Source organism: Vicugna pacos, chromosome 11 (assembly GCF_048564905.1).
Source record: "Vicugna pacos chromosome 11, VicPac4, whole genome shotgun sequence".
Lineage (NCBI taxonomy): Eukaryota > Metazoa > Chordata > Mammalia > Artiodactyla > Camelidae > Vicugna > Vicugna pacos.
In genome coordinates, this window is record NC_132997.1 from 50,032,625 (window position 1) to 50,057,725 (window position 25,101).

Consider the following 25,101-nt stretch of genomic DNA (forward strand, 5'->3'; position numbering starts at 1 on the left):
TTTGGAAATAGGTGGTGAGTAACAGTAAACTTAAGACACCTTTAAAGCTTTCTAGAGTGGCTGGATTTAAAAATTACTCTGAAGCCTACTTTTAAGGGAGACAGGGGAATACAAGAAACTTGCTTAATAGCGTATTCCCGTGTAGCATGTTTCACTTAAAGCAAGCTGGGTTTTTTGCTTGTGTCTTAAGTGCTTTGACATGATTAGCAGATGAAGACTGAGTAGGCTGAGAACTGCTCCTGGAAGGACCTTGCCTGATAAACTGCTAAGGTCTAAATGAGAGTGTGCAAGGCTGCTGCCCTGACTTGCTGTATCAGTGACCAGGGCAGAGGAGCTCCGCCTGAGAGTGTCAGCACACATACTTTAATAAACACTCTGAGTCACTCCACATAAAGCAAATACTCTGTTTGAAAGGAAGCCAGGATAAAAATATACAGAAACCTCAAGCAGTGCAGGATGTGCTTTGTTTGGTACAAATGAATTTAACCTTACTCGGAGGAGGACATATTAACTATGATTTGCCAAAATAATTCATTCCGTCATTTAAGTGAAGACCCGGCATGTGCTTTCACAGAACTCATAGGACAGTAGGAATAAAAGATTTTGATAAAGCTAAAGTTTTAAGAACTCTATGTTACCTCTGTAATCAATGGAGATAGAGAATGGAAATGCTGCTTTGATTCATAAGAGGTGACATACTGACTGTCTCTTGCCAAGTCTTTCCCTATTTCTATTCATTTGGACTATATTTCTCCTGATGTGATGTCACCTCCTCTGTCAGTGTTTCCTTTCGCTTTCCTTTCACTTTAAATACTGGCTTCCAACTATATTCTACTATATTCCAACTATATTCTACCCTTCTTCTTCTCAACCCTCGGTTCTCCTTGGGCAACTTCACTTCAGGTCTTTGCAGCTAACTGTATTTATGCTAATGACTCTCAACTTTAACCTATCTCTTGTAAGCTTTAGACCCATATTTCCTTCCATCTGAACATTTTTATCTCAGTATGCTGTGGACTCCTTGAATTCAGCAGATCCTATCTGAGCTCATTTTATTTCTCAAATCTTTTACATCATTTTTATCTCTTGCTTAATGATGTTCATGCTACCCAGTAGCCTAAGCCAGTCATACTGTCAGCCTTTTTTACTCTCAACTCATCACAGATAATTAATCATTAAATTATGTACCTTCTGCCTTCTTAAATTTTTCAAATGTGTCTCTGTCTCTCCATTACCACTGCTGTCACCTCAGCTCACATTTTCAATGTTTATAAGAGCTTTTGTGATCTCTGAAGCTGATTCTTGTCTTCCAGCTCATCATTGACACTATAGTCAGAGAAATCCTTTATAAATGCCTATATGATTGTGACCCTCCCCCACTTAAAACTTTCGATGGCTTTATATTGTCTGCAATTGTTACAATTTCAGGTATCTATAAGGATTAGGCAAATAATGTGAGTGAAGTGGGCCAAATGTGAGACAAGAGGGGAAAACAAGGGAGGCATTCCTGTTTAAAGAAATTCATATTCAGAATTTTTAAAAACACGTGACAGACCTGTCGGAGACTCTGTTGCCTGTGGGTCTCTGGTTAGTGCACTCAAGCTTTAACTACTGAGCATTGCACATGCAGTATTTCTTTGATACCAGGCATGTCCTTTAGGTGAACCACTTGGAACTCTCAGCTATTGCAGAGACTGACATAATCAGTGAGTCATGTTTTGTTGTTTTGTTTCTGAGTCAAAACACACCAGAATAAAGAGAATGTTTATTATTGTAAGTACCACTGTCTGCGTATTGGGGGCTGTGGAATATAATGAAAAGTTTATGGGCTTTGGAGTCAGCATTGACCTAGGTTCACTTACCAGCTGTGCTGCCTATTATTAGCTCTGTGATTTTGAGCTAGTCATTTAGTGGCTTTGAGCCCCAATTTCCTATTCTGTGAAAGAGAGAAAGAGAGGAGGAGGGAGGAAGGAAGGAAAAGACTATCAGGATTTAGAGTACAAAATCAGATAACAGCTGAAAATTATCCAAGTTAATGCTTGGCACATGGTAACTCTTCAGTAAAAGCATGTAGACAGGTAGGAAAAATTTAAGAATTGACAGTAAATATAGAAAAATCGAATCCCCCCCAGCTGCAACCTTCTCAGCAGTCATTCTGGTGGCCTAAAGGAGAGCAGGCCTGCTGGAAGCCATTACAAGTGAGGCAGGCAGCTAGAAGCTGACAGGCACATGATTTACCCGGGCAACTAAAAACCAGGAGCTTACTGGCCTCGATGACTAGCTAGCTCAAAATGAAATTTAAGCCTCAAAAGTGTTGCTGTTGACAAATTTATGCATGAGATGGGAATACGGACTCTACCACAATGCATAATATACTAAGCCCTTTTTTATTTTGTCTACATATAATCTTTAATTTTTTTTTACTAAAAATAATACTAGCTGAAATTTTAATTCAGTAGTATTAGGATACATAGGATATTTTATTTATTCTCCATAGCTGTATAAGTTTGAAGTACCAAAGGAAGGAAGTAAACAACTTGGTTTTCTTTACTAGAACATTTAACATGTAAGAAAGGAGGGTTGTTAAATTTATATTTTATTCTGATGCACAAGTATATTAATTGTATTTTGACTGATTTAGGAACATTAAAGAAGTCTTGAAGCGCTTTCATCAATTAAGGGAAAGAAAATAAACCATCTTCTCAAGCTTTGCATTTTCATTTTGTTTTTTAAATGTCAGCTTAATTTTTAACATTTAAGTATACCTTCCCCAGTAGTTTGTGTACCCAGCTGATACGGTTAAAATAGAGGGCTGGGTAGCTAACAGCATGCTTTTCTGCCTTACCACAGAGCTGTAGTGATCATGAGTAAACCTGTGTAGATAACAGCATGTTGGCAGTGATACCAATTGTACTCCTCATTGTCCTTAACAGTGGAGAGACTAGAAAGAACAAAGTAGAAAGATAGATTGTTTCAAAAAGACAAGACAAGGACTTAGAGTTTCAGCTTCTTTGCAGAAGTATGTCTCACCCCAACTAGACTTTCATGCCCAGATAAATACTATATTTAAATAACAGAGCAACAATGTTAATACTATGAAGCTAAGAGAGGATGGTTTCTAAGAAAGCAAAGCTGCAGTGTTTAAGAGTGTTGAAACACAAAGATAGACAAGTGCTGTCTTTACTGGACATGGTAAAATTCTCTTTTGATTTTAAGAAGTATTGCTAAAAAGTTGATCCAGATCAATATGGTGGCATTCTGTGACTTGATAATAGTGTTTAACCATCTTGTTTTCTTAAGGGAATGATTTTTTATTTTTGGCCCATGCCTTCTAAATATTTTCATTTTTCCTCCCTCTTTCCCCTCCTTCTTCCCTCCTGTCCTTCCTTCCTTCCTAACTTGCAGCTCCTCAGAGAAATTTTGAAATTGCCTTCAAGATGTTTGACTTGAATGGAGATGGAGAAGTAGACATGGAAGAGTTTGAACAGGCAAGTTTTCCTGGAAATTTCCTTTAAATGCATTAATATTTAACACATTTTAATGTGCCTTGGAGGTACATTGGCCTTAGTATACTCGGATGCTGTCCAGTTTTTAAAGTACCTAATGTATTATTTTTTAAGATTATCCTCAGTTTTAACAGGTGGAGTTTTTGTTTGTTTGTTTTCACTCTAACTGTAAGGAATTGTTTGAGCATCACTAAGGTCAAGGTTGCTCTGATTCCCCAACATGAATTAAACTACAATGCCAAGAGGCTGTTATGGCTATTCAATCATATATCCAGTCAACATTTATTAAACAGTGCCAAGAATACAAGGATGAATGATGTATGTTCTGAAAGGATTTCTCTAAGAGAAGAAAAAGTAGTACCATGCCTTTTACTGTAGCAGGTTCCAGCCATAGATGTATATAGTTTCTTCTGAATCTTAGGAAGAGATTACATTTCCATCAAACTTCTTTCATTGAAGGGCCATGGTACCTCTCCAGGTACAATTATTATGATTGTTAGAAATGGTTTCAAAAAAGGAAAAAAATACATATGTGGGAGAAAGCGTGTTTATATTTTAAATGAATAAAAGGGCAAAAATGAAGTGGGAAGAAGTTATCAGGTATAGTATATCTTTAAATAAGAAATACATAGAAACAAATATTTCAAAATAGTTATAGGTATTTATTTAAATTTGCACCTTATGTTCATCTAATATCTTCAGTTTCCACAATTCTGCTCTTTACTGGTATTACCAGGTGGCCTTAAATGATTATAAATAGAACTTATTTTGATGTTTTTAATTTTATTTTATGCAAAACTATTTTATTTTATTTTTATTGAGATAGAATTAACATACAGTACTAATTTTAGGTGTATGACATAATGATTTGATCTGTATATATACTGTGAAATGATTACCACAATAAGTTTAATTAACATGCATGACTGCGTATAGTTCAAAATTTTTTCTTATGACTAGGAGTTTATACCTTTATTCTGTCTTCACTCATTTTGCCTATCCTCACCCCCACTCTGGCAGCCAACAACCTGTTCTCTATATCTATGAGTTCAGCTTTTTATTTAGATTCCACATATAAGTAAGATTATACAGTACTTGTCTTTTTCTGTCTGACTTATTTAATTTAGCATAGTGCCCTCGAGGTTTGTGCATGTTGTTGCAAATGGCAGGATTTCCTTCTTTTTTATGTCTGAATGATACTCCATTGTGTGTGTGTGTGTGTGTGTGTGTGTGTATAGCACAGTTTCTTCGTCCATTCATCTGTCAGTGTCAGTAGACACTTAGATTGTTTCCATGTCTTGACTATTGTAAATAATGCTGCAGTGGTCATGGTGGGGGCTGAAGATACCTTTTTGACATAGTGATTTTGTTTACTTTGGATAAATAACTCAGACTTGGAGTTGTTGGATCATATGGTAGTTCTATTGTTAATGTTTGAGGAACCTCTATCCTATTTTCTATAGTGACTGCACCAGTTTACATTCCCACCAAAAGTGCATGAGGGGAACCATTTTTCCACATCCTCACCAGTGTTTATTATTTCTTGTCTTTTTGATAACAGCTATTCTAACAGGTGTAAAATAATATCTCATTGTGGTTTTGATTTGCATTTCACTGATAATTAGTGATTTTTTTATACAGAACTATTTTATTTTATTTTATTTGAGATAGAATTAACATACAGCATTTCTTTCATGTACTTGTTGGCCATCTGTATGTCTTCTTTAGAAAAATGTCTCTTCAGATCCCCTGCCCATATTTTAATTGGATTGTTTGGGGTTTTGTTACTAAGTTGTTGAGTTCTTTATATATTTTGGATATTAACCCCTTATCAAATATATGATTTGCAAATATTTTCTCCCATTCAGTAGGTTGCTTTTTCATTTTGTTGACAGTTTCCTTTGCTGTGCCAAAGCTTTTTAGTTTGATGTAGTCCTGAGCATTCATTTTTCCTTTTGCTGCCTCTGTTTTTGGTGTCAAATCCAAAAAATCATTGCCAAGATTGGTGTCAAGGAGCTTGCACCCTTTATTTTCTTCCAGGAGTTTTACGGTTTCAGGTCTTCAGTCTTTAATGCATTTTCAGTTAATTTTTGTTTGTGGTATAAGGGGGTATTCCAGTTTTATTCTTTTGCATGGGGCTGTCCAGTTTTTCCAACACCATTTATTGAAGAGACTGTCCTTTCTCCATTTTATATTCTTTGCCTTTTTGTCATAAGTTAATTGACCATATGCATGAGTTTATTTCTGGGCTCTCTATTCTTTTTAATTAATCTATGTGTCTGTTTTTATGCCAGTACCACAGTCTTGATAACTATAGCTTTAAAATATGGTTTGAAATCACAAGTGTGATGCCTCCAGCTTTGTTCTTTATTAAGATTGCTTTGGCTATTGGGGGAGTCTAATTTTTTTTTTATATTTTCAAACAACCAACTTTTGGCTTTGTTAGTTTCCTCTATGGTTTATGTGTTTTCTAACTGATTTCTGCCCTCATTTCCTTCTTTCTACATATTTTAGGCTTTCTTTATACTTCTTTTATGAGTTTGTTAAGATAATATCTTTGGTCATTGGTTTGAGAGTCTTCTTCTTTTCTAATATAAGTGCTTAAAACTATACCATTCCTTCTAAGGACTGCTATAGCAGCATCCTACAAAATTTGATATGTTGTGTTTCCATTATCATCTAGTTTGAAATATTTTCTGTTTTCTGTGTTACTTCCTTTTTGATCCATATTTGCTTAGAAGTATGACATTTAATTTCCACGTATTTGGAGTTTTATTTTTTTGGATGTCTTATTGGTACTGATTTCTGTTTAATTTCATTTTACTCAGAAAACGTACTCTGCATGACTTAATTATTTTAAATTAATTGAGACTGATTTTATAGAATAGCATATGGTTTATCTTAATAAGCATCAATGTGTTATTTTAAAGAATGTGTATTCTGCAGTTGTTGCTCTATAAATGTCAATTCGGTCAAGTTGGTTGATAGTGTCGTTAAGATATTCTGTGTCCCTGCTGATTTTCTTTAACTGAAGTGTTCTAACAATTGTTGAGAATGGGTTGTTAAAATCCACAACTATAATTATGTACTTGTTTGTTTCCCTTAAATCTGTCAGTTTCAGCTTTATGTTTTGTTTTTGTTTTATTTATTTATTTTAAACTTTTTTTTATTAAGTTGTAGTCATTTTACAATGTTGTGTCAAATTCCAGTGTAGAGCACAATTTTTCAGTTATATATGAACATATATACATTCATTGTCATATTTTTTTTTGCTGTGAGCTACCACAAGATCTTGTATATATTTCCCTGTGCTATACAGTATAATCTTGTTTATCAGCTTTATGTATTTTGAGGTCCTCTGTACATTTCTGATTGTTATGTCTTCCTGGTGAATCAATCCTTTTGTCACTATTAAATGTCACTCTTTATCTTCAGTAATATTCTTTGTCTTAAAGTCTGTTTTATGTGACTAGCAACTCCAACCTTCTTATGCTTACTGTTTTCATGATATATCTTTTCCATCCATGTACTTTAAATCTGTTTCTTTGTAATTAAAGTGTACCTTTTATAGAATGCATATAGTTAGGTCTTGCTTTTTTATCCATTCTGACAGTCTTTGCCTTTTCAATTGCAGTATTTAATCCATTAACATTTCACATTGATTTAATTGGATTTAGATCTACCATTTTTGTTATTTGTTTTCTGTTTGTTATTTCTGATTTCTGTTCCTCTAGTCTATGTTCTTGCCTTCTCTGAGGTTAAATAAATATTTTTCAAGAATTCTGGTTTAACTTATCTGGTGTTTTAGGTATACCTCTCTGCATTATTTTTATGGTGGTTGCAGGCACCAAGCAAGGAGAAGGGCGGCTCCTGCTCAAAACCCCAAACTTCACAACATACATTCTTAATTTGTTTTCTTTTAGTGGAGTGGGTAATTAGGTTTACTTTTTTTTCTTTTAACGGAGGTACTGGGGATTAAACCTGGGACCTTGTGCATATGAAGCACATACTCTACCACTGAACTAAACCTACCCCCACAACATACATTCTTAAATATACACAATCTACTTAGAATTAATATTGTACTACTTCATATAAAATGCAGAAATTTTACAATTTATATTTGTATATATCCAATTTACCCCCTCTCCTTTGGTGCTATAGTTAATCCTATGTATTATATTTGCCTATATTATAAATCCCATAATACATTGTAATTTTTGCTTTGACAGTCATGTTTTTTAAAAGAAAATAAGAAAAAAAATCATTTGTTAAGTTTACTCACATATTTACCATTTCTGATGCCCTTTATTCCTTTCTGAAGATCCTAGTTTCCATTTGGTATCTTCTCCCTTCAGTTGGAAAAATTTTCTTTAGTGTTTCTTATACAACACATTTGTTGGCTATGAATTAATTTATGTCATCATTATTTTTGGAAGGAAATTCTAGATATAGAGTTCCTGATAGAGAAGCAAAATTCTCAGTTGTTGTTTCATTGCTTCTGATTATTTCTGATGATAAGAAACTGGTTATTTGAATCATTGTTCCTTTATATGTAATTTGTTTTTCTCCTTCTGCTTTCCAGATTTTCTCTTTTTATCTTTGGTTTCTAGATGTTTGATTATGATGTGCCTCTGTGTGGTTTTCTTTGTATTTATACTTCTTAGTATTTGATGAGCTATTTATATCTGTAAATTTATGATTTTTATCCAACTTGAAATAGTCATTATTTCTTTTTAAAATATTGTTTTTGGCTCGTCTCTCTCACCTCTCTTTCTGGGACTCAGTAACACAGATGTTAAACCACATGATACTGCCTCACAAACTCTCATGACAAGTCCTGCTGCCGATGCCCGATACTGGTTCACTGCTACTAGAAGATTCTTCAATTCTCACTCTTAGATAAAATGAATTGTGTATTACCTTCAGGTAGAAGAAGCACTGTTCTGATTATCCTGTGCTTCAATTTAAAGTCTAAAAAACTTGAACAAATAATGTTAAAAGTCCACTGTATACCTGTCTTTCAACTCTCTATGTGCATGAGAAATGAATGTCAATTAATCTTATTTACATAATAAAACATGAACCTAGAAAAATATCATAACCAAAAGTTTATAATATTCAATAGGCTTATGAAAAAATGCTCTGTATTTCTAATTATCAGAGAAATGCAAATCAAAACTACGATGAGGTATCACCTCACACCAGTCAGAAAGGCCATCATTCAAAAGTCCACAAATGATAAATGCTGGAGAGGCTGTGGAGAAAAGGGAACCCTCCTACACTGCTGGTGGGAATGCAGTTTGGTGCAGCCACTGTGGAAAACAGTATGGAGATTCCTCAAAAGACTAGGAATAGACTTACCATAAGACCCAGGAATCCCGCTTCTGGGCATATATCCAGAAGGAACCCTACTTCAAAAAGACACCTGCACCCCAATGTTCATAGCAGCACTATTTACAATAGCCAAGACATTCAAAGAGCCTAAATGTCCACCAACAGATGACTGGATAAAGAAGCTGTGGTATATTTATACAATGGAATACTGTTCAGCCATAAAAACCGACAACATAACACCATTTGCAGCAACATGGATATTCCTGGAGAATGTCATTCTAAGTGAAGTAAGCCAGAAAGAGAAAGAAAAATACCATATGAGATCGCTCATATGTGGAATCTAAAAAAAAAAAGAACATAAATGCAAAACAGAAACAGACTCATGGACATAGAATACAAACTTGTGGTTGCCAAGGGGGCGGGGGGTGGGAAGGGACAGACTGGGAGTTCAAAATTTGTAGATACTGACAGGCATATATAGAATAGATAAACAAGATTATACTGTATAGCACAGGGAAATATATACAAGATCTTGTGGTAGCTCACAGTGAAAAAAAAATGTGACAATATATGTATGTTCATGCATAACTGAAAAATTGTGCTCTACACTGGAATTTGACACAACATTGTAAAATGACTATAACTCAATAAAAAAAAGTTTATGATATTAACTTAGACTTATAAGGAGACTTAGAAATATGTACTCTAACTGAAATTTTCTGTTGAGAAAACTAAGGCCCAAAGAAGCCTTGGTGACCTAAATGACCTGCATAAATTCTGCTTTCACTGCAGAGCAACAGAATTAGGCCCCATGTGTCCTGATTCTTCATCTAGTATCTTTCCATTATACTATTTTGACCTTTTATAAAGCCAGACACTTTTAGATCGCCTTAAATTAATCTTTTTTATGGTGATAGGTAATAAATGAAAGAAATAAAAAACATTTAACTAAGATAAATCTATTGTTACATACCTTAAGTTTCTAAGTATTATGCTTTTCTAATTTGACCATTTAAAAATCATCATCCTCAAGGCTATATATATTGTTTATTTATATAACATACCTTTATTATCTATCCTTACATACAGCGACTTTTAATTATTCTGAATAGTTGTTTTTTTTAGCAGGTAAAGAGGTAGAAAAGACTGCAGGAACTAGTTTTTAAAAATTGCTATAGCAATCATACATTATCCTCAAAAAACACATCTTATATAGTTAGGCCACAGTTGGTAGTCCCCAAAATAATCCTTTCTCAAAAGTTCATTTAAAACTTCTTGAAAGATTAAACTAATTCCCCATCTTCTCTTGGAGAATTATTTCATGCCAATTTTGTATTTCACATTATCCTTCTAATAAATGTGTTCTCTCTCTTAGATACCAAGTATTTGCATATAAGTATACTGCCTCTCGTCACAACTAGAGAGTCAGTAGTGAGAAGTGTGAAACTTTTAAAAGTCTCCTGAGATACGGAAGGTATTCCCGAGGTTGTGTGAGAGGTTTTGAACCTCAAAAACAAATGCATACTCCTTTCTGAAGAGAGCTTTTTAAAAGCAGCCCAGTTATAAAGGTGTCAGACTTCTGTGTTAGAATAACAGTTCTGCTACTTGCTAGCTGCTAGACCTTGAGCAGGTTATTTAACAGAGCACCTCAGATTCCTCATCTGTAAAATGAGGATCATCATAGGACTTACAGGATTGTAGTAAACATGAAAAGAGAGAATTGGGGCACAGTGTAGATACATAGTAAACAAGAGTTATTATTTTTACTTTTCTATATTTTTCACTTTGTAATATTTTCTGTATGGGGGTTTGCTTCTCCGTTAGGTCCAGAGCATCATTCGCTCCCAGACGAGCATGGGTATGCGTCACAGAGACCGTACTACTACTGGTAACACCCTCAAGTCTGGCTTGTGTTCAGCCCTCACAACCTACTTTTTTGGACCTGATCTCAAGGGGAAGCTGACAATCAAAAACTTCCTTGAATTTCAGCGTAAACTTCAGCACGATGTTCTGAAGCTAGAGGTAGGTATTCCTTGAACTTCAGGGCCCTGTCCATCATATCTGCACATAGAGTTGCTGGGTTGGGAGGGCCTGCACTGTAGACATTCTTTCAATCTACCTCCAGCTGTAAGAACTGATTGGTGTGAACCTTATCAGTGATCTGTAGCCTGACAGCAGGTAGGAAATAATATGTTCTGTAAAAATGTCTTAGAGTAAGTGTAGAGTAAGGTGGTTCTGAGACTGAAAGCCGAAAAAGTCCAAATTGAAAATCTTACTTGTCTTGAGAAACCCAGCTTGAGGAAAAAGAAATGCAGGGGTCAGAACAGTTCTCAACTTGAGCATATATATTTATTGTGTAGAAGGCGTAGGAGGTGAAGATGAGGGAATAAAAAGGAGCTCTTTCTATGAAAGTTTACGAAGGTAGTAACAGCTGGAAACACAGAATGTCAGAATATAAATATGTATGCTCAGAGTTGCAAAGGGGTCATACTGTCTTTGGGGATTTACTTTTCCATTTAAACTTCAGACCATCGTGGTATTCAGTTCCTGGACACAGCTCTATAAGAGCATTTCCTTTTTCTATGCATACATTTGTTGAATTAAGTATGTTTTGGGTTAGTTGGCTACTGAGTCCATTCAGTTCAAAACATTCACTAAATGCCTTCTAATCTACACTTTTATCTGAAGACAAAAAAGTGAAGTCTCTGTTTCTTCAGATTTTAAAAAATTTCCTCCTGCTGGTATTTCTCCTTTTTTAATTAACGTATGTCCTACTTTAGTGTTATTTGAAATTTCAAAATATTAAATACTATGACTGAAAACACATGAAAGTATTGGAGAAAAGCACTGTTTTGTTTTTAAACTATGACTGTTTATCTGCTCCCCCACTTTTCCCCAGAGATTCTGATGTACTATTCCCACCTCTTCCACCCACTGAACTCAGTTGAGACAGTTGGAAAAATCACAACTGAATTTCCATTATTGATAAGAATGCTGTTTAATATTCATTCTCAAGGAGAGAAGCAGAAGCATAGATAATACTAAAAATCAGATCTAACTTTGGAGTGTGCTTTTGTACTGTTTTCTTTGAAAATCATGTATTTAATATTCAAAAAAATTACTTCAAAATAACACAGTAATGGATCACCACAATTTAGCCTCCTTCAGTAGGCTCTTGTAGCACCTTTAATATGTGGTAAGTACTTTATATTTATTATGTATATAGTTCAAGGGATGCAAAACTTTACCCTCCTGGAGTCTCCACCACCTGGACCTACATTTTAAATTGACAAAACAGGTTAGCAGGAGAGCGTGGGAAACCCCATAAGAAAATGAAGACCCACAGAAGTGGCTAGGCCTAATTGTTTATATACTAAGTTGAACAAAGAGAAGCAACTTACCTTTATGGAGTTTGCATTCTTATCACCAGAAAAGGGGATTTACAGTTGAGACTAATGTGTTCAAACAGACCTTGTGAAAATAATTCTTATCTTCCTTAGTCTCCCATATATTTTAGTTACGTGTCCACAGTTGCGTCTTAGTTTCTTACCTGCTGGTATAGGGAGGACATCTTTCACTTGGGAGTTTTACCTCCTGCTTTCAGAAGTCTAGCAGTTTGTGTAAGAGTGGCTGTGCACTCGGATTCTAGACATACGCCTTGGCCCCTGGTCTGCATACCTGCATATCTTCTTTGGAAACATCAGAACATAATCTGGGAATGTAAATTATTTAACTTATTAATTATATAATTACAATTTAACATAGCATATAGATCCATAAAATATACTTAGAGAATAAAGCACAAGCTAGAATAATGCTTTAAACAAACCTTAAACCAACACAGGGTCATCCAGAGCATGGAGCAGGTGCCAACCTGCCCACAATCTAGCCTAACATTCATTCCTGGACACACAAGGGAGCCTCAAGAGACAGAGCATGGGACTTCTGTCTTTTATCCTGTGATGCTATAGAGCTTTAAAGCCCACTAATGTATTGTGCAGATTGCCTATAAGGTAGAATGTTATAAAGCAAATTAGGGATTTCATATGTGTGTACCTGCACACAGCCTATACCCAAATGCAGGAAAAAAGAAATCTGAAAAACAGTCATATCTAAGATACTTATTCTGGAGAGCCCTCATGTATTTGACATTGACTTAGAATCATCTGCAGGCTTTGGACCAACACATACCAAGACTGTTCGTTTGCCAATCAGTAAGGCCTCGTGTAAGGAAACCAATAGACTCTTTCATGAAAGAACCCAGCCTACCATGTAACAAATGTCCTATGTATTATATAAATATGTTTATTAATCCTGAATCCCTTATTTCCATATAATGATACAAGTTCAGTGAATAAGTGCCTTCTTCTCAATAACCCCCATATTTAAAGTTTCATGAGTCAGTACTGTGTGTTCCCAACTAGACAGTAATTCTTTGAGGAAGAGCAGAGGCTTTGGTGCTCCCATAATGAGACCTGGGTTAAAATTTTGTTTCTGCCACTTACTGTCTATGTAACATTTGATGAATTATTTGTTCTCTCAGGGATAAGATCCTCATTTGTAAAACTGGGTGATGGTTATGGGATATGATGTTTCTTATGGGCTAAATTGTGTTCCCCTAGATTTCATATGTTGAGGCCTAACCCCCAGTACCTCAGAATGTGAATATGTTTGGGCGTAAGGCCTTTAAAGATGTGATTAAGTTAAAATGAGGCCATTAGGATGGGCCCTAATCCAGTCTTACTGATACACTTACAAGGAGAGGAAATTTGGACACACAAAAAGACAGAGACACCAGGGGTGGGCTTGTAGGGCACAACCATGTTGAAGAGACAGCAAGAAGGCAGCCAACTGCAAGCCAAGGAGAGAGCCTCAGAGGAAACCACCTCTGCCTATACCTTGATCTTGGTTCTTGGAGGCGGGGTGTTGGTGGGGGAGTAATTAGGTTTATTTATTTATTTAAGTGGTAGTTCTGGGGATTGAACTCAGGACCTTGTGCATGCTAGGCATACATTCTACCACTGAGCTATATACCCTCCCCTGCCTGTACATTGATCTTGAACTTCCAGCCTCCAGAACTGTGAAAAAATGTTTGTCACCCAGTCAGTGTTATTTTATTATGCAGCCCTAGTAAACTAGCACAGTGGTACGTGCCCAGCAACACTTGGCAGGTGCTATGCCTTTAATAGGTATTCTTTCACTTTCTCTTGTATACCCTCTGCCCTTTAGTAAGGCAGTTGGCATATAGTAGACACATAACAGATCATCTCAGATGAATGACTGAAGGGCCTTGCTTTCTTATTCCATTTTGAAATAGTTTTCTGATAAAACATTGGAAAATGGAAGCAATTTTTGTTTCTATGAAACAATTTCACTTTTCAAGTTTGGGCAATTTCTCCCCTTACTGAATATGAAATATAATACCACAGCCAAGAGGAAAATGGAAATAATTAACAGTATCTTAACTTCCATGTGGGTTTTATAGTTCCATCATTCTTTCTATTTATCTCCTCCCAGTTTTATTTCATTGCTTACTTATCTACTTTAAAATTTCAGATCAAGGGGATTTATAACTCCATTTAGTTATTTCTTTTTCTCACCACAGTAGCTTTGAGAGTGAAGAGAACCCTACTTATCTGTCAAATTTAATTTCCAGAGGGGTCAAAGAAAGGGGAAAAGTCTATGAACATTAATTGAATGCCTACTATGAGCAGGGCAATTTACAGATACTACATGCCTTCTTTATTTTAAGTCTTGCCAACACTATTGGGTTTGTGGTATTATACCTGTGTTACAGATGTTAAAAACTGAAACTCAAAAAGATAAAAGTTAAAACAGCTGTTTAGTGGTACAACCAGGATTCCAACTCAGTATTTCGGACTGAACTCTTTTCTCTTCTTTGTCTGATTGCTGTTGCTTTTAGTGTGAGATAAGGTTTCTGTACCTGACTTATTTAGAGCTCTAAAGAAAAAAAAATGTTCTAAATTTTAGGAGCAGAAAAAATAAAATAAATTTCTTAAATATCTGTAGTCTCCCTTCTTTAGCACCATCTTTTCCCGGTTCCTTTGCCCCTCAAGTTGAATCTTATGACTGAGAAGTACAGTACTTTTGTGTTTATAAGATACTACCTAAACTAGCCATTCAGTTTCTTTTCATGGCAATCACTAGCTTGTTACATTTTTGAAAGTGTTTTAATGCTCTTAATTCTGGTCATATATGTTTTATTCTACCCTTACGTCTCTGTTTGGTAACTCAAAAAACATGAGTGTGAAAGGATGACTTAAGAATACACAGTTAGGTTTTTTTTAAATCTCTTTTGAAGTTATTAAAAATTCCGTCTAAGGCTACCAAGAACTATTGAGCTGAGTTCCTTGGAGACAGGTGCCAAGTCTAATTTAGGTTAATATATTCATTGATTTCTTGAGGACTGCAGCAAGTAGGATGTCAGTCAGAAATGAAAGGTAATAGAGAACTCTTTGAAAGATTATGATTAATTTTAATTGAGGGGGAGGAGAAAAAGGAACTGTCATTATGTCAAAGAAAAGCAAAAACTAATTTATACAAGAAGAAAGAAGCCAACTCCAGAATACACAACAAGGAAACTGAAGAAGCATCAGCAAGTAGCATTCCAGTTTGTAGCATGAACTTTTTTATTATAAGTTTGGGGTTCACATGCTTATTGTTAACCAATCAGATTATCTTATTTTAATGAGGCATGATTATCAATTATCTGAAAGCAAATTAGATATAGTTCAAAGAGTAACAGTGACATTTTATATTCCCAGTCTTCAAGAAAAAAATATTGAAGTTAACTAGATTTATTCAGTCAGAAAGAAAGATTAAAGGGAGACATAAAGAACTATGCTAATTATTCTCATCTGCCAATAAGAGTAGAGAAAAAAAAAAGAGGGTTAACTTAAATATTAAAGGAACTTAATAAAAATAGCTACAACTAAATGATTAAAAGTGCCTAAGGAAATTCCAGAATACCTACCCTTTACATCATCAAGCTGATGTCTTTGTGCTCATCTCTTTAAAATGCTGAGTAGAATTAAAGCTATCTTTTCCTGAATGCAGAGGACCATATCAAAAGACAAACCTCAGCTCTTTTCCTGGCCAAGAGTGTGGGAAAGGAGACCAGAAAGCAAGGCTTTCAATCAAACATTTTCTAGAACTAGAACACTCTTGGCAGAGCAGATTTCTTTTTATCTTAATAGCCTGTTTTGGTTTTTTTTTCCCCCCCTGGGAAACTGACTCTTATTATGTAAACTTAAAGATGAGAGTTGGCTTTTGATTTAATTAAATCTGAGACACAAAATGAGATGTGTTCATTGGGTTTCCTTTAGTTTTATTCTTCCACTCTTGCCTCTACAAAGCAGAATGTGGATAGTAATAAATCTGTACTTTCTTATTTCATCCTTAGATGTTTTCAGCTTGAATTTTCTGAAAATCATTAAAAGGGTTATTAAAGAGTGCTTGTCTCTTTTAGGTATTTATAACTCTAAGGAGCCAGGTATTTGTTTAAAGGTTAAAGAAACAAACAAACAAATCTATTAAAATAACTCCTCACCATAGAAAATTTGTAACTTTATATTTGGTCACAATAGTAAAATGTTTTTACTAGTTTATTTTTTCTAAAAAATGTGAAGTACTTAGCCAACATGAATTGCTTTACCCTTATAAAACTCTTTTGAGGAAAGGCCATATATAGCATTGTTTCCCCAAATGTAAAAAAAAAAAAAAAAAAAAAAAACAGGAATCTGCTATTTTAACCATATAAAATAGTTTTATTTCTTGCTTCTTTTAAGTTATTTATTTTGACTTTACTTATTTCGTAAATCCAGACATCTATTTATCCTATAAAAATTAACAAATTGGATCAGTAACATGATCTATCCAAAGTAGTCTTTCTTTGCCTGGCTCACCAAGAGATATTTTAGGAAATAATAATTACTTTAAAAAATAGAAATATATAAAAATAATAGAATAGCACCTTAATTGCCCTCAGTAATTCTTTGTAAGTCAGTAACCCGGGACTTGATCTCAACACTTTTTAAAGCTAATTCTGTTGTCTTTCTGTACCACATTGTGACGTAGGTCCAAAGTCTTGCCCTGATGAAACCAAGTTAGTCCTCAGGGTGAGTTAAATAAGAAAATATGTTTAAAAAAAGGAAGATATGAAACCCAAAGCCAAACTCTGGTTTAACTTCTTGCAATTCCCTTTACATCCTGTAGCTCCATTTTGCTATCATTTGAGGCTTCTAGGTTTCTCTGACTATAGAAGCAAACTGGAAATATACATGGTAGAATGTCCATGGTGATGTAAAGCTCCTTTGGTGTTGTAAATGAAGTCTTGATAATTATGCTGTAAAAACTATGCAAAGCAGTGCTTTTCTAATTCCTATCTTTTGGAGAATGAAAGGAAAAATTTTGAATGATAGTTTGTTGCTTAAAATATATGATCTAGGCATGATTTTTAAAAGGCATTAATTAATACTTCTGAATCTGACCTTTCAGAGTAATCATTAAAGTGCAGAAAACTGTTAGAGACTACATTTTTTGATTTGCCGATAACATTGCAATTCCAGAGTCAGTATTTTAGTGATACCTTTTGTAGTACTTGGCAATCTCCAGGATTTTCCTGTCATCAAATATCTTTAACTTACGTTCTAAGTTCATTTTAAACTGGCCTCAAGAAAAAAGGAGCTCATAAATAAATCATGAAAATTTTATCTTTCTCTGGTGGAAATTTTTCTTCAATCTGTCATTCAGATAGTCTTATCAACCATTTGCTCCTTATCTTATGAATGAGCTGTGTACCAGCATATCAGAGGTTCAAAGATCAATTATTTGGAATTCAGAATGCAGTGGTAATTTTTTAGTCTCACACACAACAGAATATCTATCTTGCAGTATAATCGAATGTGATACAGTAAAATGAAAAGTAGTATGAAGGAAGATGACTGTGAATTTCTAGTTCAGTGTTTAATCTGTACTTGCTCTTCCAGCTACAGTCTGTGGGTATAGCCCTCTAGCAGTACCAAGCATTTTAACAAAAATTTGAATGCATACATAGTAAAAATACTAGCCAGGGCCTCCTGAGGGTTTACCATGAGCCAAGCACTATTCTAAGTGCTTTATGTACTTTGTTTCATTTAATCTTCACCACACTATAATTATCCACATTTAACAAATGAAACTGAGGCACAAAAAAGTTAAATAACTTGCCCAAGGTCTCTCATATAATAAAGGAGGAGCTGAGATTTGATTCCAGGCAGTTTGCCTCTAGAGTCTGCTTTGAACTACTAAGTTACGCTAACTTACTAGCTTTCCAAGAGCTGTGCTGAATGCTTAAGATTCAGAGATGAATAAAATATTGCCCCTGTTTCCAAGAAGCTTATAAAGGTGAGCTAAGTGAACCAGAAATTCTTGCCCAGTGTTGTAAGTACAGTACTAGAGATATTTATATGGTGCAATTAGAGTATAAAGGGCGACATGTAAATCAGTCTGTGGAGGAAGAAGGCGAGGGACCGCTCAGGAAGTTTTCCCAGAGGCGGCAGTGTTTGAGTCAGCTTTAACTCTGAAATTCATTCTGTCTAAAGAAAGAATTTTCATTGGCTCTTTGTTCTGGTTGGAGGATAGACAAGAAGAGGCAAGGGAGCACTGAATAACACTGGGTCTGGATCCAGGAGAGGGTGACAGAAAAAATGACCTTTATTAGCAAGTTTGTCTCAAACCAGCCTGAAATTTATGTGTCTCTTCAGAGTTCTCAGGTTGGTAAAGGGTCCCTGTGCTCTCAAGTCTGGGGCTGCAGAGATCATTAAGAAGCAGATGAAAAGCAGGGGGCTGGATAAGAGAAGAGAGAATCCTTCTCCAGATTTCTGGAGCCAGCTGGTCCTGTAGGCAGATCAAACTTAGCCTTTAAATCAGACTTGGAATGAAGAAGATGGGACTAAAGGATGTCTTGGGGATCTGAGTAGGTCTTTTCATTTTTATCCCTCTTCTAGCCATGTTTAGCTGCAGATGCCTTTCAGAATTATGGCCATTGGGGTTTATGGACATTTTAAAATAAAGAATTAGGGATTTAAAGAATGACAGCTGTAGTGGGAGAGGGTTTAGCTCAATGGTAGAGTGTGTGCTTAGCGGTGGAGTGTGTACTTAGCATGCATGAGGTCCTAGGTTCAATCCCCAGTACCTCCATTAAGATAAATAAATAACTAAACCTAAATAGCCCCCCAAAAAACAACAAAAAATATATTTAAAAAATTAAGAATGACAACTGTACTAATGAGTCGAAAGAAGCTTGTTTGCCCTCCTCCCCCTACCTTTCAACTTATTCAGCCTTAGATAATTCTAGTAGATGTATTTTTTCTTTCTTAGAGGAAAAGGAGATTTTTTAAAAATAGCTTTATCCTCTAGCCTGCCATATAGCCTTAGAGGAGACTAGGGAGTCTAGACAATGTCTTAGGAACCAGAGCCAGCTTCGCAGTAATTTGTGACTAAATAATGCATTACAGCGTGTTGAATTCAGACTCTGAGCAAATGTCACTTTAGAGGGTCATATATATTACATCAGATTATTATCCTCTGAATTCAGTTAACAGCACAGAAATAATTTTTTGTCAAATCTTTTTCATTTCTTATAATAACAGAGTGCCTTTCCTCCCTCCCCACCCATGTGCCTTATTTATTTTGTATCCGTCTACCACAACACTAGCATGAATGCTTTTTCTTATTAAAGTTACTTGGACTAATGAAATACAAACTTTAATCATTTTTTAGCTTTAAGAAGAAGTAATGCCAAGTAATCTTTTGGGGGTATCCCTTTTCTTTATCAGTCTTTCCTTGAGAAATGATAGGCTGTCTACCTAGCAGAGAAAATAAAAGCCAAAAATGTACAACTTAGTCTCTTTTTCTTTTTTTTTTTTTTGGACTAATAAATTAAAAGTATTGAGTGCCAGGCATTGTGTTAGATACTGGATATATGAAAGCACGAACGCCCTGGTTCCCGAATTTAAGGGGTTATAATCAGACTGGGAAATGAGACAGTTATTTCAGTACAGAAAGGAAAGTATAATGAGGGAGGTATATACAGAAGAGGGGCACAATAAATGTTTGTGGAGAGAATAATCAATATTCAGTTATGTCATTTGGATTTTTAGAAAGTTGATCTGAATTTGAATTTTACCTCTTTGACCTTGGGAACCTTAATTTCTTCATTTGTACAGTTGAGGTAATATACCCACCTCACAGAGTTATAAGGAGGACTCCCTGAGATAAGAGAGCCCTCAGCGCCATGCTGGGCACCCATCATACACTCCAGGAGGGGTTGTTCATTTATTCATTCATCCATGGCCACCTGTTTGTGGTTTTGGTGCCTAGCATTGGACTGCTCCACAGAGCCCCTTCCCAGAGATTGCTGGTGTCTCCTGCATCTCTTGCATTATCAGAAGAGGCAGTGAGTGGGGAATCAGTGACCTGTGCCTCCTGACATCTCTGTCAAGTGGCCCATCTTTATATTCTTTGCAGCTTTGTCACCATTAACATTTGGAAAGATTCCAGAAAATTACCAACTTCACAGTCTTTATGTTGATGCAGTTTTTCATCCCAAATCAAAATTTTCAGGATATCCAACTGGAAAAATAAATGAAATATATTGAATTCATTGTGCTGGAAGATACTGCTCAGTGAGATATTTGGTAATATCTTTCAAACTTCTATGTAGACTCATTATGGAGCATAGTGCCAAAAATTAAGGAACTGAAGTAGTTTCCTTCAGTGCAATATTGGTCACTTTCTCCTTATTGGACATCATATGCAGAACCATTAATAGGAAGTTATGGGGGTGAAGGTATAGCTCAGTGCTTAGCATGCACGAGGTCCTGGGTTCAATCCCCAGTACTTCCATTAAAAAAAAAGTTATTGCTGTCATCATTGCTAAGAATATTAATATACTATTATGAGCCTTCCTATTTAGAAGTAGTTTAATGGATTTTTGTGCTATTAAGACTGGGAAAGTGCAAACTCAGAAATTCTGGGAGCATCTCATTAGCTGCAGTGCAATTACCTTCTCTCTTTTACTCGCTCGCTTACTCACTCTCTGACATATGGGATGAATTAATGTTAATAGGACTGATTTAACAGTTGTTCTTGTCCAAGGTAATGTGTCTGATGCATCTCCAGCTCTGATGCTGGTGTCATTACCGCTACTGATACAGATTCCTACTTGGGCTCTCACAGTTCTTCAAAGTAGGAAGAGAGTTTCTAATCCATCTCCTCCAAAATTAGAGCATTACAACTCTGTATTAGTTGGCTATTACTGCATAAGAAATTATCCCCAAATTTAGCAGTTTAAAACAAGCATTTATTATCACACAGTTTCTAAGGGTCAGGAATCCAGGGGCAGTTTAACTGGGTGGCTCTGGCTACCTCTCATGAGGTTGTAGTCACAATATTGGCCAGGACTGCAGTCCTCTAAAAGCCTGACTGAACTAGAGGATCCTCTTCTAAGCTCCCTCACAGGGCCATGGGCAGGAGGCTTTCAGTTCCTCACTCTGTGGACCTCTTCACGGGGCTCTTGTGACATGGTTCATTGTGGGAGGAGACCGCACAAAAGTGTGAATATCAGGAGACGGAGAACACTGGGGACCGTCTGTGCATAGGCTACCACATGTGTGCACACACGATCTTCCCCAGGAGGTAGGAGTAGCCTTTGGAGGGCTGTCAAGAGCAGTTCCAGTGATGTGCTGTCTCCAGTAGTGCTGTCTCATGGATCAACCACCATCTCTCCCTTTCCTGGCAATTGACTCATTGTAGAGTTTATCTTTCTGCCCCGGGGTGATTTATTACAGATGCCTCATTGCCTTTCTGTACCGCCCAGCACCGCTCAGGGTCACCACAGTCCTCCCCGACACGTTTCATTAGCTATGAATCTAGAGAACAGAGAGTTGCAGCCTCATTCCCTTCCTTCCCAGAAGACCTGTGCTTCCTCATAGTATTCAAGCACCATATGTGGGTGGTTTCTCTCTGCTTCACCAGACACCTAGCTCCGTGTTCGTGTGATCCAGACTCTGCAAATGCTTACTGTATTCTTGTACAAGTCCCTTCCATCTACCCCGCAGCTTTAGAATTGATGAGGAAACCTCTAAATCTCTAGGATTCAGTTTTTTTCCCCAAGGAATGGAGTTTAGTCAAATTAATGCTGTGCACCATGGTTTCTTGCTCCCCTTAGTGGCAGAAGTATTGGACATTTTAAACAAATATCATTGTGCAGCCAAAATAATGTGGTGTGTTTTAGTTTCCATGCTTGTAATATAAGGAAAAAGTCTGTTAAGATCACTTTGAAATTCACTATCTATTATAAGAGTACTTTGTAGATTTTTTTCTGAAGTATTTTGTGGTCAATTTGGGAAATTCCCACTGTGACACAAAATGATTGTGTGTTAAACGCTAACAGATTGCTTTTTTCACTTAAAGATTTAAGGAATTTTGCTCTCATGATAAATCGATTATGATGCATATTAAAACACCTGGGTAATAAATCACTTAGTGATAGCCTTCTGGGTGTCTGAAAATTTTGATTTCTTTGGTCTAATGGACTTTGAACTTTTAAGCAGTAAGTAGCTACTGTTTGGTTATCCTCTTACATAATTTCCAGTTATTCACTTAGGTATAAACTCATCTTACTCATCTGTGATATTAACTAAAGAAATGGGAAAAACTCTGCTATCCATCAGGAATTCCCCTATCAGCTAAACTGAACTAAATTTTTCAGGGAACTCCTAGCATTTAAGTAGATGTGTATCATGTTGAATTTAATTGACTAGTTTTTAAGTTGGGGGTCTTAAGAATGCCGAAATTTTTCTAATTCTCAGGAAATTGTGCTGGTTGGTACACTGATTTTGTCTTATTCTGACTTTTTAAAGAGCCCAATAGGGCTTTTTCTTTTCTCCACCAAGAAAGTTTAATTAAAACTGCTAATATGATATCTCCGCAGCATGTCTTAAAGAATATTGTGGTATATTCTTTTCCTAACCGTGGATTTGAACTTATATATCTTTCTGCTGTGACAGGGTTGTGCTATCTAGGGAACAGTCTCTTTGGTATTACTCACTTCTGAGTATGTTTAACCTCAAATGTGATGTTAATGTGGCTTTGCATTCAATTTCTGCCAAAGAAAAATAAATTGTGGAGTTGGTTGATCCAGTAAATGTTCTAAGAAGTCCATTTATTTAAACATGGAATCATTAAGTCACCAGAGGTAATCAGATTTTATACATACTTTGTCAGCTGTGCCCGGAAGCCTTCTCTGCCTAGTGAAACATGATTAATTTCAAACTGGCAAGATGGGGCATAGCTTTCCACTCCCTTCTAAACCAGCTTTATAGAGGTCATGCAGAAAGCCTCACCTTCCCACTCAGGTTTTTCAGTAATCATCATGTCCATCTGCCAGAGGGCTCAACGGGGCAGATTCCTCAGAGCAGAGTAAAAGTTACACGATTTTAGTAAATGAATACTGCTAAGCTATAATTAGTATATGTCAACCCATAGTTACTAGATAGCTTCCAATATTTGAATTACATGCCTCTCTCTGCCAATATTTGCTGGTAGATATGTGACAGACGAATGCACAATTCTTCTCACGTTACCATGGTAGCATAATTTTAGTGTATCTTAATTGGTTGGCTCAGATCTGAAATACTAACTTCCTCTCTGCCTCTGTACTGAAAACAGTGCAGTGACTTTGACCTCGTGTTTATGTGGCAGTCTTCTCTGTATTGCAAAGCCCTGGACAGCTTATTCCTCCCTAGATAATTTGAGACTTACTTTTGCCTCCCAGCTGCATGACAGCCAGAGGAGAAGTGGGTATTTGAATTGTAGTAAAGGGATAGAACTGAGAATGACCAACCAATAGTAATATCTTTGTCTTCTATGTTACATCTAGCTCTTCAAATCAAATACCTTTGAAAGTAGGAGATCTCTGCTACTTTGGAGAGCTGCAGATGACGGGAGCAGCTTCTTTAATAGTTGCCGCTGCCCCTATTACCTTGTATTGGCCATCCCCATTGATGTATCAGGTGTTGCAGGTAAAACAGGACCCCAAGAAGGGAAGATATGAAAAGCAATTTAAAGATTTAAGGAAGGATAATTTCACATATAAAAACATTCTGCTAGCACCAGCAAGGAAAGACCTGCCAGGCAGAAATGAGGAGTTATCTGACTTTCAGTAAAGGTGCAACATTAGCAGTGAGAAAGCCAAGCAACCACAGGTTTTGCAAGTAGCTGGAGTCACATTCAAAGAGATGTGTGAAGCAGAAAAGAACCTGTTAGACGTAGATATCATCACATCAATTCCCATAAACCTTGTCAGTAAGTAACGATCGTCTCATCTCACCACTTCCGTCCATATCCAATACCATTCCAGTGAAAACTACAATTACCTTTTGCCTAAATAACTTCATTTGCCTCCTAACTAGTCTTACTATGGCCAATCTTGCTTTCCTTATTGTTCTTAGAATAAAGACTTAAACTCATACCCCTGGGCTCTGTATAATTTGACCGCTGCCATCTCTTCCTCCAGGTTCATCTCATACCCATCACTCTTCCACCTAAGGCCCTTTGCTTTGCTGTTGTTTTGCCTGGACACTCTTCCTCCTTTCCCTTCAGCTAGTTACCTCCTTCTTATCCCTCAGAGCTCAGTTAGACCTCATTTTTATGTTGTGTGTTTCCAAAGCACCCTGTATTTTTCTTCAGATCACTTAATTCTATAGTCATCTGATTATTTCTTTAATACCTGTCTCCAGACACTCCTTGAGAACTTTGGAGAATGTTTGGCTCATTATTATTTCTTTAGTGCCTGGCACAGTATCTGACACAAACCAGATGCTCAGAAAATAGTGGTGAATTGGTAAATATTTCATTGGATGTGGACAAAAGCCTGATAAAGGCACACACACATGCACTCATCCTCTCAATGGCATCCTTATGGATTAGTGAATTAGGCACCTTTGGGATATCTACTCAACTTCCAACAATTCCCTTTTCTCCAGGATTTGTCGCACTCTACCTCCCAAACACAGGGGTGGGCTCCTGGAAGCCATGTTTGTACCTTGTGCCTCTCACTGCTTCCCTTCCCCCCCACCTCAGCTAACTGGACCAGTAGTGGATGCCTAACCCAGGTTGGACGAATCAGTTTCTCTAAAGGAAATTTGAAATTGGTACTAGGGGTAGTTGGCCTTTTCTGGTAATTGAACTGTAA

General features: G+C 36.3%; 1 protein-coding gene across 3 annotated transcripts in view; it reads left to right on the forward strand.

Moving 5' to 3' along the window:
* The window catches only part of MICU1 (mitochondrial calcium uptake 1), a 191,805-nt gene that overhangs the window by 119,839 nt on the left and 46,865 nt on the right, over window positions 1–25,101 (forward strand). For all 3 annotated transcript variants that reach the window (XM_072971337.1, XM_006212857.4, XM_072971338.1), the window contains 2 exons: window positions 3,406–3,488; window positions 10,668–10,865. In XM_072971337.1, coding sequence (XP_072827438.1) covers window positions 3,406–3,488; window positions 10,668–10,865 — 281 coding nt within the window. The remainder of the gene's footprint in view (window positions 1–3,405; window positions 3,489–10,667; window positions 10,866–25,101) is intronic.